Genomic DNA, 15,572 nt, shown 5'->3' with positions numbered 1-15,572 from the left:
AGGGCATATAGACAGCGATATATTTGATTCCACGAAAAAATCGGAAAGCTCAGAGATCGGGCATATTGACTCGCCGGATAATTCCGACATGCTTTCCAGCGAAACTCAACATTCGGAAAGCGGCTTGGAGGATTTGAGCTCTCTTGGGCAAGATGTGATCAGTGCGATAATGGGTGAGAAGTATGATTCTGTCAGAGAGGGCTTAGAGATCGAAGAATCGCATAGATATGTTGGCATCGCCCAATTCTGCGAAGGAAATGACATCGGAAAGCAATCGTTCAAGAAGAACACAAAAAATATAAAAATGGATAAAGAGGTAAAGGAATATGTTTCGATTTAACGATTTCTAGAAATTGAAACAAAATGTATAAGATTAATGTGTTTTCTATTAGCAGGGAATGCTGAATAAATATAAAACGGACGGTTTAGCAACGTGCGTACGTATCTCAGGAATTAAGTCGACGCAAGCAAATGTGGAACTTGCGAATAGATTTGAAAGCGTTGAAAAAGAAAGAGCATCGGATTTGCTGAGACCAGTATGTTGCTTCACTGTCTCGTCAGACAACACACAAACTAACGATAAGTGCGCCACGAATTTTCCACCACAGATTAGTGTTATCGTTGATCCACCAAGTCCATCGTTGTCGATTGAAAGTCATCACAAGCTTAATGTAGATTATAAACTGGATCCACATGACAAGCAATACAGTAGCGGCAACAGTATGGAAAGACGTAAGTTTGACTAGCTAGTGTAGTATCATTACGTGACAATTATAATACATATGCTAATAATATTTTTATGTGACGCAGTAAGCGTAGAGCTACCTGATTCGGGCTTTTCTCCGCAAGCTACACGACGTATAAGCAGTGGTAGTTTGTTGAAGGCATCAGAAGTTGTGTCGTTGGCAGCAACTACCGCACGTCTAGGTGGTTCGAGCGTGAGCTTGCGTCACGAAAGAGCGAAATCTGTGGACAAAACAGAGGACGTAAAGAAACTCCCTATAATAAATCCTTTGGTTCGACTGCCCATGTGGCCAAGTAAGTAAAAAATGCAATGTCGAATATGTTCTTTCTTATATCATATAAATTATTTACGTGTCTTTTGTAAATATATAGATGTAAGTGGTGGAGCTGGTCTCATCAGTCAAGCATTGCTGGCAAATGCGGATGCTCTGTGCGCAGCGGTATCGCCTTTAATGGATCCAGATGAAACATTGATGTAAAATTCACACACATGCTATTATATAATTAGTACACTTAACAAATGCACAGATTTCACAAATCATTTTTTTCTGTATCACAGGGAAGGCTACTTCGAACGGTGCGTCATGAACAATTACTTCGGTATTGGCATAGATGCGAAGATCAGTCTCGACTTTCACAATAAGAGAGAAGAACACCCTGAAAAATGTCGATCGCGCGCCAAAAATTACATGTGGTACGGTGTCTTGGGCTCTAAACAGTGGATACAGAAGACCTACAAAAATCTCGAGCAGAGGGTTCAGCTAGAGTGCGACGGCCAAAGGATACCGTTGCCTTCTTTGCAAGGGATCGTCGTGTTAAATATACCAAGGTATTTGTGACGATAGATATATTTATATGCGATTTTTAATTATTTAAATTAAAATTTTATGAACAAAGTTTTGAACAAACTTTAATGACAGCTTTATGGGCGGCACGAATTTCTGGGGAGGTTCGAAGGAAGGAGATTTATTCTTAGCACCGTCGTTCGACGATCGTATACTGGAAGTGGTGGCGGTTTTCGGATCTGTTCAAATGGCTGCCTCGCGACTCATCAATTTGCAGCATCACAGGATAGCCCAATGCCAGACAGTTCAGATTAATATTTTGGGAGAAGAGGGTGTTCCTATACAGGTCGATGGCGAGGCTTGGATTCAACCACCTGGTATTATAAGGATTATACACAAGAATCGCATGCAAATGCTTTATCGAAATAGGGTAAATATTTATCGTGGTTTCTCTTAATGGAAGTAAATGGTTTCAATTTGTGTATATATAATTGCAAATTTTTATCTCAGGCACTTGAAACTTCGTTGAGAGCGTGGGAGGAGAAGCAACGCAATACATTAAGCGCCGTAACTCAATCTGCTTCCACTATAAGCAATGCGACATCACAGCATAGACCACAATTGCAAATATGTAATAAACCTCCTCAGTTGAATGATGAGGAACTCAACATTCTATTCAATTTCATCGAAGCCGTAACAACCTTAGTCAAATGGGTAAAACTATTAATTATATCACACCCAAGCCTAGAACCGGATCTGTACCAAGTAGCCTCGCGAACAGCGAACGCGCTTGAACAAGTACACCCGGATGGTAAAATTTTACAAGGGGTAAGTTTTAATCAGAGACTAACTTTAGAAACTTTACCGCAACAGTCTACCTATTTTCATACTTTTCCTTACTTTTTTATTAATAGATTAGCCTGAGACCTATGGTCACCGAGTTAGTATCAAGCGCGCGGCAATTATACGAAGAATCTTGTGAGCTACTGCGTGATAAAGCTCATAACTTGGTAAGCATATCAAATATTTATAACTGTAACATATTAACGAATTATAATGTTATAATTGTAACCTGTTAACGAAAGTTAATTAAACTAACAGTTTATTTGTTTAACGCAGAAATTACGAGAGGATTTAGAGAACAAGTTGTCCCTATCTCTAGCTAGTATGGAACAGGAATTACGAAAGTGTACCTTTGACGAAGGAGGCACAGGACTGGTTTACTTGCAAAATATTCCCGACGAGCAGGTATAGTTCTTTGTTATGCTTAATGCAATGCTGTTTAAAGTCAATTATTTAAAGATGCGAATTATAAAATTAACTATATTTTCACGTTTTTGTCATGTATTTTGCATTGTGATAATGTTTACATTTTATGATATTTACTATATATATATAATTGACGGAATAACAAATATTAATTGAATTTAATATTTAAATTATAAAAAATTTCGTTTTATAAATATTTAACTATATTCGTTGACAAACATAATTTAAAAAATTAGATTTTTATATGGGAGGTACAATTAATTTTTCTATTCTATTTATAGTATTTAATGTTTCACAAGGTTATTAAAACCGAGCGAGAAGCACACTGACAATAACAAATTAACGATAAAGTCTTCCATTATCTTATTCTAATCGTATTCGATATTCCATCTTGCCAATATAAGTATTCCAAAAGGAGACTGTTCAGAGCGCTATTCTTGTTAATAAGTTTTGAGAGATTTAACTAGTTGGATAATACTAAGATATATGTAATATTATGAAAGCACCTCTCTTTACACATACGTTATACACAAAAATTTACAATATCTTTTGAGAGAAGTTTTACAATTCATTGTGCGTAAATGTTTTTTCAAATGATAATTAATACATTATCCTATGCTTTATTTCGGATTGATTGAGTGCTCAATCCCAATGCTGGTAATATGCTTTTAAATATTAATGCTTATGACACTAGAAAAATAGAGAATTAGCATTTAGAGACTTAGTTTTGCAATGTAGCGGAACAGTGGTGCTGATTATTTTTTGTACACGTGTGTATGTGTTGTGCGTGCGGCGCGTGCATGTATTACATCTACTGAGAGATGGAATTGTTGTTTTAGATTGCCTTTCATTTTATTCTCGCTTGCGACTCTATTATAATCTACAGTGAGACATAACGTATATCATGCGATATTTAGCGATGCTGTATCTATCTTGAGTTACATTAGCAGATGCAACACACATCCGAGTATGCACTTGAATTATATGCAACTTTAACTTTTGCTTTTATGTTCTCGCGCCTTCGCTGTTTCTCATAATTTCGTGAGAGTTTGCTGCACTGTTTAATTAGCGCTGTAACAACGAGAGGGGAACTTTCGTGATTTTATATGAGCCTCATGAGAGATGTATCTTTTAGCGAATGTATATGAATCTTGCTAAAGTACAGCAATAAATATATAATGGAATATCTTATATATAATTGTCTCATTAATGTATCTGCGAAAGTTGATATGCGATATTTGCGCAACTTTGAATCACACTATCGCAAATGACCATAGGCCATTCGAAAGCTACTTTGTATGCCTGACGAATCCATTATGTCACATTTAATCCCAAGTGCAAATCTGCCCCTGCATATGACTAGCATGTATCTAACGTATGCCATATAAAAAAATAGCATACCGCTTTACTACTAATCTGACTAACCGTGTTACTAACCGACATCTCGAACTCTGGATCTGCAGGGAGATAAAAAAAATCGTCACCGAGGGTTGTTCTGGTTAAAGTTTCGTCGCTTCGCTGGCAACTCGAGCGGTGGTCAGACGGCGCGAGATCAGATCACCACGTGGGGCGTGCAAGAGGTGTGCACCTGGCTAGAGAATATGCAACTGGGAGAATACGCTGAGAATTTCGTATCTCACGATATACGCGGTAGAGAGCTATTGACTTTAGCTCGTCGCGATCTAAAGGAGCTGGGCATCATCAAGGTGGGACATGTCAAACGCATCTTACAAGCCATCAATGATTTAAACAACTAAGTCGCGTTTATGTAGAAATGTTGTTAAATTCCATATCCCCGAAGCGAAAAATATACGATCGCGTAGATAACGAAAAAGATACTTCTGGAATGTCATTCCAAATGCGCAATTATAAGTCGACAGAACAGAAGGATACTGTGCCAAATATTTATTCCCTCGTGAGTTCTAAATATTAAAACTCACGAAGGAAGTTGAATTTGTTACGTGACAAAAAAGGGTGTATGAAAATGGCCAAAATTGGTCATTTTCATACATCCTCCTTTACAATTCTATTTATATATATCTAAGCATACACTTATATATATAGTACAAAAATAGGAGGACGCATTTATCCCCCAAGGGGATGAACTTTACTTCACTCTCTTACCGAGACATTATAGAATCCATGATGAAAAAGGTCTCACATGAACTGCACATATGTACGGAGTAGATATTCCTTGTAAAATGGCAAACTTTTTATATCACTGACTATTATTGTTAAAATAACTTACAACGTCTCGGGTATAGCAACTATTGCATGTATTCCTACCGTTTAATATTAATAAGTCTTACACGCGCGGCACAAGTATCTTAAACCTGCGAATATCGCATTCTTACATAAACGTTTCCTGTGTTTTTCCTAATCAATCTATATTACATCTGAGTTCCTTAACTCCTTCAGTCAATTTATTATGTCTTCTATTACTTTGTCTACCAACAATGTAATATATAATCTTGTAAACAGTGTAAACACATAGATTTTCGATTTTCTTTTTCTTTTCTGTTTTTAATTATTTGACAATGTTAATAATTAGTTTGAAAAGCATTGCTTGGGCCAAGATATACATGAAAGTGATCCTACATATATCTCCTTATGGCAATAAAAACGATAATTAAGAAGAGCTAGAAATGCAAAATGTATGCTAGAGTAGTTTAAGATTCGCAGAAGTTATTGCGATGTATGATGAGAATATTTTGTTCTTCCTACGGACCGCAGGTTGGGCACCTTGTTTGTGAACTTCTTGCCCTGTTTCCTTAATAAAACTAATCTTCATCTTCTTCTCCATATTCAGTTACAAATTTATCTATTTTTATAAGCTGTAATAAAACGTTCTCCAATGATCAATTATCGTGCGTATAATAATATAATTATTATATTTGTAGTCGTCCACTACTAATTTTTATCAGTATAATAATCAAATGTTATTGATAATCGAAAAAATTGCCGGATAATTTTCTTACCTTTTGATAGCTATTTGTTCATTTGTTCTTATTTCATTATACGTGATAATTAAAGAATCTCGATATGAAAATGATATAAAATCATATTTGTTACAGTATTACACTCCGTACATAATTCTCACGGTTGCAAATAAACTGTAGCAACATATTTAGTCTTATACGATAAAACAAATAATTAATTAGCATATAAACGATTAGCTGACGAAACTTAAAACGAAGTATAATCAAACTGACTACTAATAATAATAATTACGTGAGAGATCACAACAGAAAACAGACTATTGGCAGCGTAACTTGTAACAGGTTCTAACGTTAGTGCATTCTAACTACTTATATATTTTTGTCTTTTATACAACGTCTTACAATATAAAACCCTAACAAACTTAATCAATTTGCTTGAAACGTTAAAAATATTTCTTTACATTCCAATGTATATCTGAAAGGACAAAAGTGCCTATTCTAGAGTCACTAATCTTACATACAGACAAGGAATATGGATGTTAAAGTCTACGTTACATGTACATGAATGTTATGCATTATTCGTATTGTATATTCTTTTATTTATTTTTTAATGCGAAATCATAATTCGTGAATGCAATATTTATACATATTCTTTTTATGTAAACTTTACGAAAAATTACACTACAATCAAGCAACAAAACGTCACACTTTAATAGATTACATTGTTGCAATAGTATAAAACAGTATTATGTAGAGTAATATATTGGATAACTTTTAGTTTATATAGTGTAACATCTTTGAGCAAGAATTTAAAAAAAATTACTCAGAGTTATAACATTTAAATATAACAATTTCTATTGTATATTTATGTAATTATTTTGATATCTCGATCTTAGAGATAATTTATTGAATATCTAAAGATTAAATTACTTTTTCTTCTCCCTCCCCAAAAAATGATAAATTTAAATAGATAATGTTTTTATCTTCTTAACACAAATACCTCGACCTGTAATGTCTATATTTATTTAGTATCTGTCAATTTTTACAACTTAGTCTTTTGCTCTTTATATATATAGAGTTTTATAGGTAGAGATGATTCTGTCAATATGTTATCTTGTGTGTATTTCTCCAATATTCCTGCAGTAAGATTACTAATATACAGAGTTGACAATCTCGAATTACCGTGTGAGAATCACACGTGTATAATAAGGTATAATGTATTATTATAATATATTCCTTTTCAAAATGTACATGTTGTTTTGTATACTTATTAAAGTGAAAGTGAAACAATTAACGAATATCGTATTACCTCACGATGAAATGTTGGAAAAGTATGTTAATAAATACAATCAGGCGTGTATTTAATCTTATTCAATTACTGTTCCTAGGGATATACCATTTTACTATATTATTACTAATGTATGTAATCGATCGATAAAAGTAAGCTTCAAAGAAGTTCGAAAAGAATAGTACTCTAGTACTCGTAGCCTTCTAGAAATCTATTTGCATCTATACGTTTTCTAAACATTTCTTTCACTCGTGATATATCCTATGCTTTTCTTCAAATGTATGCATTCGAGAGCATTTTACCCTCTTATCTGTGATAATTTTTGTGTAACCGCTTGATCTACTAATCCAAATGTGTTACTATTATGTAATTTTCAATGAACAAGACGTGCAAAGATATATACTTTCTTCCCTTATTACACTAACTGAGTATGTGTTAAAAGATCCAGAAGACATAAAAAAATCTCTGGTTTCCAGAGTAAGACCATAAGTACATTACAAGATAAATCTAAAACTACTGTGATAAAAATTAATCTGTAAAGCAAGAAAAGTTATCGTCTCTACGATACTAAAATATTATTTATCCGAATATTTTAACAATATACAGAATTTATTTTAATTATAAGATTTTCTTATGTCAAGTTATTTAAAATTTAAGAGTTGTATATACACTTAAATGTGTACATAAAGATGTAAATTAGTCTGTGTCAAACCTTTCCTAATTTACACTGTTCAATTTTGACTTTGACCTATATTTCTACACTCTTTTGAAACTGCACTAGGATAGCTTAGACTTTATATTTTGTCAAGTAATATTGATTGTGATTGATATAAAGAAAATCTTGTATAATTCATTTATTCATCGTATTATTTTGTACACATTGTATATTTAAAATTAAAGAATATTTGTTAATTTTAATAAATTTACACAAGCACAGATTTATATTTATACGAAAATTAGTTTCATAATGATTTGTCACAATAAAATTGAAAAAGGATATTTTGTCCAAAAATAATTCAGAATCATTACGATACCAGGCATATTAATTGGCAATTTATCAAGCAATATCTTAACATTGATACAATAACAGGATTTATAATCATATTAATGTAGCAATATTAATAAAAGCTAATATAATAATTTGTTTTATTGTAATCGGAATGGACATCTACTTCGTGCATATTCTCATCTACAATTTTAATTTCGTCATTGTCAAAGAATTTAAATGTTACTGTAAAACATTTTTATTCTTGATTTCTTAAAGTGAATTCTTAAAGTTTATTTTAGAAATTATAAATGCCGATATCAAATGTGCTATTCCAGCATTTGTATTATAAATCCTGTGTTGTATAAGAAAGATCTCGCATTGTATCGAAAAAGCTATTTAAGAGTAAATGTGTTCAATCTGTTATATACAAGCACTTTTATACATCTATTTTCATCAAGATAATTATGAATAATTTCTGCATGTATTAGTCTTTTTGTACTTAAGTGTATAAATTATATATTGCATTATATAAAATGAAACTTGATGATTACAAGTTATTCACTCTGTATAAAAAAAAAATCACTATTCTCTAATAAAACTATATCACAAAGTTCTGTATTTCAAAGTTTCTATATTACTGTCTTAAACCAATTATGTAAAAAATGTATAATTAATATTTTACAAATTAATATTTTAGTTGTTCAATGTTTGAGATACCTTCTACATATTTTTTATAAACATTTCTTTTTATGAAGTATATAAATATATATTAATATGTAACATTATATTATATTAATATATGTGAATATATAAAAAATATATTAAAATTTATTATATTATATTAATATGTATGGAAATATATATTAATATAATAATAAACATATCAATATTAATTCAATAAATTCATATTATTTTGCCAATTTTTAATGCATGTAAAAAAAAATTGATGCTATTGCTCATAAAAAAGACAAATCTTAATATATTTATGGATATATTAAGAGAGCAAAATATTTTTATTAAATTCTTTGAAATTAAATTTATAAAATATTTGACTAGCAATATTTCACTTATAATTCTGATTATATTAGAATTATAAATTGCATACACATTGTCTTTTCCAGCAGTGGAATGCAATTATTTTTTTATAACATTCATGAGCTCGCAAAATTGTTTTTGCAGAATTACAACTTTTTTGCAAAAACATTTGTAAACTGGATTTATTTCTTTAAATGTGTCTTACCTTCGATAGTGCAATTTGCAATTAAATGCATGTAAATTCTCAGGAAACACAACGCTGCAATCGCAACAATGTTCTGTCTTTTCCCAAAATTTCCATCATTTCAGCAACAGGTGGACCGACCTATGAAGTATTAATATTATACATTAAACATATTGATATTTTTTTATTATACTGAAAATAAATTCGTATGTTATATTTATTTACTTTTACACCACTAATAACGCTTCTCAGAGTTTTCATCAAAGCAGTAAACGGGACTCCATTCTTCTTTGCAAAATCCTTCAGATATGATGCCATCCAATCAGTCTTGTAATTACTAGCATCTATCTCGATTAATTCCGCGTTCAACAATTTAATTGCATCTGAAATAACACAATAATGTATGATGTAACTTTGATAAACGGAATTTAATATATTTTGTTTAAAGAAATTATAGTACCCGAACATTCAGCTTGTTTAACATTTGCCGTAGAAGACGGAGCAATCCATAAGAACGCTAAATCTTGTTTGACAAGATCGTTGAGTGTCCATATTCTGTTTTGGGCCCATTTTAACGTAGTTATTATATGATCATCGTCCAACTGTAAATTGCCATCATTTTTCCTAAAATAGAAATAGTTTAATAAAATTTTTCTTTTAATAAGAATATTATTATGATATATGATATGGGATTAAATATACCATTCGGAAAATGTTTCTAATACTAGTTTTTTAATTCTTTCAATAAAAAATTTATGGTTCTCCTCATTTTGCAATAAATTTGCCATTTCCAATTTGTTAAATTCCATTAATTTTTCGTGCATAAGTTTGCCAGAACTTGATTTTATTTTATTAATGTCAAACTAGAACAAAAAAATAAAATATATATGAATCTTGTGCAAGTTTTACTAATATATACGGAAAATTGTATACAAAAGAAAATTATGTTATGCCAGTAGCATTTACCTGTTTAATTAATTCTGGATAACTGTAAAGATCTTGATTCTCCTGATCTCTATGAAAACCACCACCAGCCCCTATCACATAATTCAACAATGCTAATGGAAAAATACCTTGTTTTCTAAATGATTCAATCTTTATGTCATTTTGTCTTTTCGACAACTTTGACCCATCTGCATTTAATATTAGAGGCAAGTGCCCATATACAGGAGGATCCCAGCCAAACGCTCTGTAATAAATATAATTTATAATATAGCTAATTACATAAAAATTTATATATTGAGACATTTAAAATTACCTTTACTTACTTATAAAGCATAATATGTTTAGGTGTAGAAATTTGCCATTCAACACCACGTAAGACATGAGATATCTCCATAAAATGATCATCAACTACATTTGCAAAATGGTAAGTAGGATAACCATCTGATTTTATAATGACTGGATCTCCTTCAGATTTAGTTACATCATGCAACACCTCTCCATAAACTATATCGTGAAAGGCTTCTGATATAGATGGTAACTGAAATTTTCATCAATCTCTATAATCTACAATTATTAGCCTATCAATTTGTCAAATTGTAAAGTTAGAAGAGACATACTTTAAATCTAATACAATAGGTCGAGTTTTTCCTGAGCATTTCTTTCACTTCTTCCTTGGTGAAATGCCGACACCTGTTATCATATTTAGGCACTTGTCTACATTTCATTGCCTCTTTTCTCAGTAACTCCAGTCTTTTCTCTGTGCAAAAGCAATAATATGCAGATCCGTTGTTCAAGAGTTTAAGTACCTGCTCTCTAGAAATAATAATAGTTTCATAACACAATTTAAAAGATTGAAAAAGTTATTTAAGATTTTATTCTTGCAGTCAACAAAATGTTAGTAGCTAACACCTTCATTTACTAATATAGAACAGAATCTAAGAGACTTTGTAACAATTTAAATATGTTTTTTAAATAGTTATGAAATAGTAAAGTCTGTTTTCGACAAATTTGATTAACTGGTTCAACACTAATGCACATACTTATATAATTCAAGCCTTGACGATTGCAAATAAGGACCAACAGGGCCACCTCTGATAGGATCTTCGTCTGGTATAATCCCCGCCCACAACAAATCATCTTGGAGTTTTTCTATCGCCCCGGGGACTGTCCTTGTCTGATCAGTGTCTTCGATCCTCAAAATAAACGTGCCATTGTTGCTGCGTGCGAATAAATAATTGTACATCGCAGTACGCAATCCTCCCAGATGCATGTGACCTGTAACAACATTGAATTAAAAAACTGACATTCGTAGAATAACATCTAATATCAGAATTAATATCGATGTTCTTGTATCAACGAAATTAAGTCCAAAGATGAGAAAACCGGCGTAAACAAAGGTCGACGATCGTTACCAGTGGGACTGGGCGCGAATCTAACCCTCACATGATGCTTCTTGAAAAAACGTTTCTGCAACAGTTGGAAACTCGTCGCGCGAAGTATGCTACGCTGCATCTTTACACTGTGCAACGATTTCGTCAACGAGTCACATGCAAGGTCGTGCTACGCAACACGAATTCCGGAACATGTGGAACTGTGTGAAACAGACGACGCAATTTTTGAACATCACTTCAGCATTCAGCATTCCAGCTTGTTTTGAATCACGCAGTTCACAGCGTTCACGCACGCGATTGGGAATGGTCTGAAATCTGAAATTAGAGATGTGCGATTCTTACAATCGTTGGTATTGCGATTTTTTTCTTGAATCGCAATTGATCGCAATGCGATACGCAGTTGAATTTTTAAACAATTTAAAATCGCATTTGTAATAAAGTATTCATTACAAAAATAAGTTTTATGAATAATTTTTGTATAACAATTTTTCCTTCCAACATTTGTTCGTATCGATTGAGCTGGAAAACTGTATTTATATGCATATTATTTAGAATATCTCTCTTTTTAATGATGCAAAGAAATGCTAGAAGGAAAATTGTTTATTTTGAAGGAACAAATATTGTGAATTTTTTCTATTGTTATTTTATGAGATTTAAAGATCAATATTTTGTTTAATGGGATGACATTTTCATGAATTTAATAGTGTACTTCATAAAAAGTAAATTCAACCGTATAAGATACGTTGATTTTAAACATAAATTCATATTTAAAAAAACAGTGAATTTTTAAACAATTAAGTTACAAGAAATACCCTGTATATAATAACTTAATTAAATTTTCCAAAAACAAACAAAATATTATAATAGTATTCGACATTTATTAGGTTCGTTTAATGTTTACGTCGTTGTAAGGAAAACAAAAGACAATTGGAATGAGAAATAACAACGAGACCACATACTGTTGTGAAATTGATCACTTTAATTCTGCATCTCCTTTCGCGCTATAAATATTACATCTCCCGGATTTTCTCTCTCTCTTTCTCTCTCTCTCTCTCTGCGCTAAACCAGTTGCATCAGACTTAAAGCGTGGATTGTACACTTATGAACTTTGTAAATGAGCACTGTGCACACAGAACAGCAGTATGTCCACAGATCTTGTCTCTTTACAATAGTTTCTTGTTAATCCGTTACGTATATTTACACTCTCGAGTAACGTTACAATTATTATATAACGCGATGCCGCATAAGCAACCGATAGATAACGTATCCTGCGCGCAATTGTTATGTTACACACGGCCATATTTTACACTCTCCTTTCACCATAATACAAGCAACTTTCAAGTAAACAAAAGTCGCGAAAGAGTGCTTAAGAAAACACAATATACATATAACGATACTGCACGATTTTCGATAAAACAAGTATACAAGCTAAAAGATATCGATTGCAATAATTAAACTTCGCCTATGTCGTAAAATTTTCAAAAATAAAACGTGGAAATTTACATTAATTGCTCTACCATTTTAAAATCATGATTTCATGAAATTTAACCAGTTTTGCATGAAGACACTTCTACCGGGGCACATGTAACCGTAACGTTCGCGTCTGGCGTGCGAAATAATGAAGGAAGATTGAGCAAACAATTTTGTAAAGCATAAAGCTTTTTATACAAGTCTACACATCTAAAAGCAGACCTATACATAATCCTCCGAACAGAAAAGAGATTATATTGCTTTATAATGCGATGTATATATATACACATGCGCCTGTGTATATACAATATGTGTATATCTGCACATTTACACATAGAATTCTTTTCATCGTCGTGTTATTTAACATTGAAAAAATAAACTTATGTATTATAAATCAGGATTGTAAATATATTCAAAAGATTTGCTGTATTTAGGAAATTCAGATTATTTAATTTACTGATTTGATTCTTCAAATTACATCTTAATATTTGAAAAATCTGAATCTATCTGAATTTGCAAATTTCAAATTAAATTTCAATTTAAATTCTCTAAGTTGCACAGACATACAAACAATTAACACAAATGTATTCACATTATCTGTATATTTATAGCCCTAGCGCAAAGAAATAAAATATACACGCGCATGTATGTAAAGTTTAATTGTATCATTCGCTCTTTTAGATTTTGATCAAAAATTTGGCATGAATTGAAAAGGACAAATTAGAGATCACGAATTGGAATGCTGAGACGGTGTGAGACTGCCGGTATGCTCCGGGCTGTGTTTCTGCTTTTTCCTCTTCTTCTCTTTTTTTCGTTTTTTCCTAGCCTCCTTTTCTTCATCGTGTCTTTTCTGCTTCTTATGTTTCTTTTCATGCGTATCGGAACCACCCACGTCCGTCGTCGCGGTCTCCTGTCCACTGAGCACCTCCCCAGGCTTGTGCTTATGTTTCTTATGCTTATTTTTATGTTTTCTCTGAGGGGCTTGATTTATATATCTATACTGCTCTGGCAGCTACAAAGTTACATTATGCAATTTAGCAATTTGCACATATACACACATTTTAGAAAAAAATCTATTAATAATAGCTATATTTATATAAAATTACTTACTGGGCCAGGATGCAATCGGAAACCAGCAAGCTGTACACTCGTTAAAGGCAATAACTCTTTACCACCTATAGGAGGTTTCTCAATCACTGATCTTAATGAGCTTAAAAAGAAAAGAAATAAAATAAATAGAACTGTTATCTAAATGTTTTAACGCTCTTATAAAACTTGAATTACCTATTATCTAGATGCCCAGGCCTATCTATAATACCAGGTAAATTTGGCAAGAAAGATGATAGCTGCTCTTTAAGCTTTTTACCACTAAACTTGCTATAAGAATGTTCCAGGCCATAATAAGCCATCAAATTTGTTGCTCCGGTAAGTTCACTTTCTCCTAAAAGAAAACAGTATATTTATTTATTTATATATAAGTCAAGTTTTTTAAGATACTTTCAAGATTATATATTGTGAAAAGATTCTTGAGAAAGATACTTTTTTTATTTTCATAACTGTCTCATCATTACCTGGGGGTTCCTTCATCAGATAGAATGGTCCACTGTGTAGAATTGAAGGATTCTTTCCAAGGGAAATGGTTGTCTTTAGCGTGCCTGTGGAGTCTTGACGAGATACAACTGGAGATCGTGCTCCCCTCGGCGAAGACTTCGGCGAGTACTGCTCCACTTTACTACGAAACTGATCACCCATCATCATCCTGTCGCTTTAGTTTATCACACCTTCACCAAAAGTATTATAATAAAACCTCTCCTCTAGGCACGAGGAGTATCAAGAGAAAGAACAAGACAATTAATTCTGTAGCTAATTCGTGGATGTTCGTCGGACAAATTGAACCTTCAGACTCGACAGACTGGATCTTCTGGCTCGATTAGAAACCAGGCAGAGTGCACAGCTTCATCTACAGTTTCTGCAACGTCGCGACGCGATCGTATCCGACGTCGACCGCTAAAGCGACGAAGCGAACTCGCATCGTCACGCGTCTCGGGAGGCACGTCGACAGTCCGGAATCCTCCGCCACGACTTCCTCTCTACCGGTCTCTACATGTGGTGCAAGAACTAGGTACTGGTGCACGTCTGTCAATTCATCGTTACCATGCTTCCCTCCGTCACTTCGAGGTCACTCTTGCCAGGCGCTTCTCTAACGCGAGACGATTAATCGGCGGGATCGGGATCCGCTTGACGCAACAGACTTTTTGACTCTTGTACGCAGCCTGGCAGCCGTTACGCGCGTACTCCTGCGTACTCCACTCTCCAGTCTCTGCTACTAGTCCACTATCCCACACTGTCCAGTGTCCACTCGTCACAACTCGTCCCACCACCGTTAGATCATATGTATTTGGTGCGGATCGCATGTAGGATTGTGTAGGGTCGCCGATCATCGCCGATCCCTCGAATGGCCACGCACGGACGGATACCTGGACGACGACGCGTGCGCACGAGTAGTATGAATGAGTACGAAACGAACCAATCAA

At 33.1% G+C, this 15,572-nt stretch overlaps 3 protein-coding genes across 13 annotated transcripts in view; 1 reads left to right on the top strand and 2 right to left on the bottom strand.

Annotated features, from left to right (window-relative positions):
- LOC105199406 (diacylglycerol kinase eta) overlaps positions 1–8,623 on the top strand; it is a 45,925-nt gene extending 37,302 nt beyond the window's left edge. For 5 of the 10 annotated variants that reach the window (XM_026133855.2, XM_011166513.3, XM_011166511.3 and 2 more), the window contains 10 exons: positions 3–316; positions 393–732; positions 811–1,038; positions 1,117–1,219; positions 1,304–1,573; positions 1,665–1,959; positions 2,040–2,357; positions 2,444–2,539; positions 2,649–2,777; positions 4,262–8,623. In XM_026133855.2, coding sequence (XP_025989640.1) covers positions 3–316; positions 393–732; positions 811–1,038; positions 1,117–1,219; positions 1,304–1,573; positions 1,665–1,959; positions 2,040–2,357; positions 2,444–2,539; positions 2,649–2,777; positions 4,262–4,555 — 2,387 coding nt within the window. In that variant the 3' untranslated portion in view covers positions 4,556–8,623. The remainder of the gene's footprint in view (positions 1–2; positions 317–392; positions 733–810; positions 1,039–1,116; positions 1,220–1,303; positions 1,574–1,664; positions 1,960–2,039; positions 2,358–2,443; positions 2,540–2,648; positions 2,778–4,261) is intronic. The other 5 variants (XM_039447227.1, XM_011166512.3, XM_039447225.1 and 2 more) reach the window with 3 other exon arrangements.
- On the bottom strand, positions 738–11,900 carry LOC105199408 (probable glutamate--tRNA ligase, mitochondrial). Of its 2 annotated transcripts, XM_011166519.3 has the most exons (10): positions 11,590–11,900; positions 11,218–11,452; positions 10,795–10,990; positions 10,501–10,715; positions 10,199–10,421; positions 9,935–10,095; positions 9,693–9,856; positions 9,458–9,615; positions 9,254–9,373; positions 738–966 (listed from the first exon to the last, which is right to left on the bottom strand). In XM_011166519.3, the coding sequence occupies exons 1-9, from the start codon at positions 11,687–11,689 to the stop codon at positions 9,293–9,295; spliced, it is 1,533 nt and encodes a 510-aa protein (XP_011164821.1). In that variant the 5' UTR covers positions 11,690–11,900; the 3' UTR covers positions 738–966; positions 9,254–9,292. The 2 variants fall into 2 exon arrangements, with proteins under 2 accessions (XP_011164821.1, XP_039303163.1); XM_039447229.1 differs by lacking the exon at positions 738–966 and having other exon boundaries at positions 8,925–9,373.
- Positions 11,901–12,524: 624 nt separating this feature from the next.
- LOC105199409 (mediator of RNA polymerase II transcription subunit 19) lies at positions 12,525–15,475 on the bottom strand. The gene is made up of 4 exons (XM_011166520.2): positions 14,610–15,475; positions 14,323–14,479; positions 14,149–14,248; positions 12,525–14,050 (listed from the first exon to the last, which is right to left on the bottom strand). Exons 1-4 carry the CDS (start codon positions 14,794–14,796, stop codon positions 13,766–13,768), a joined length of 729 nt encoding a protein of 242 aa, XP_011164822.1. The 5' UTR covers positions 14,797–15,475; the 3' UTR covers positions 12,525–13,765.
- Between the last annotated feature and the right edge of the window lie 97 nt (positions 15,476–15,572).

The sequence above is a fragment of the Solenopsis invicta genome, chromosome 3 (assembly GCF_016802725.1).
Source record: "Solenopsis invicta isolate M01_SB chromosome 3, UNIL_Sinv_3.0, whole genome shotgun sequence".
Lineage (NCBI taxonomy): Eukaryota > Metazoa > Arthropoda > Insecta > Hymenoptera > Formicidae > Solenopsis > Solenopsis invicta.
The sequence above is the reverse complement of the archived record's forward strand: the minus strand, read 5'-3'. Positions and strand labels throughout refer to the sequence as shown.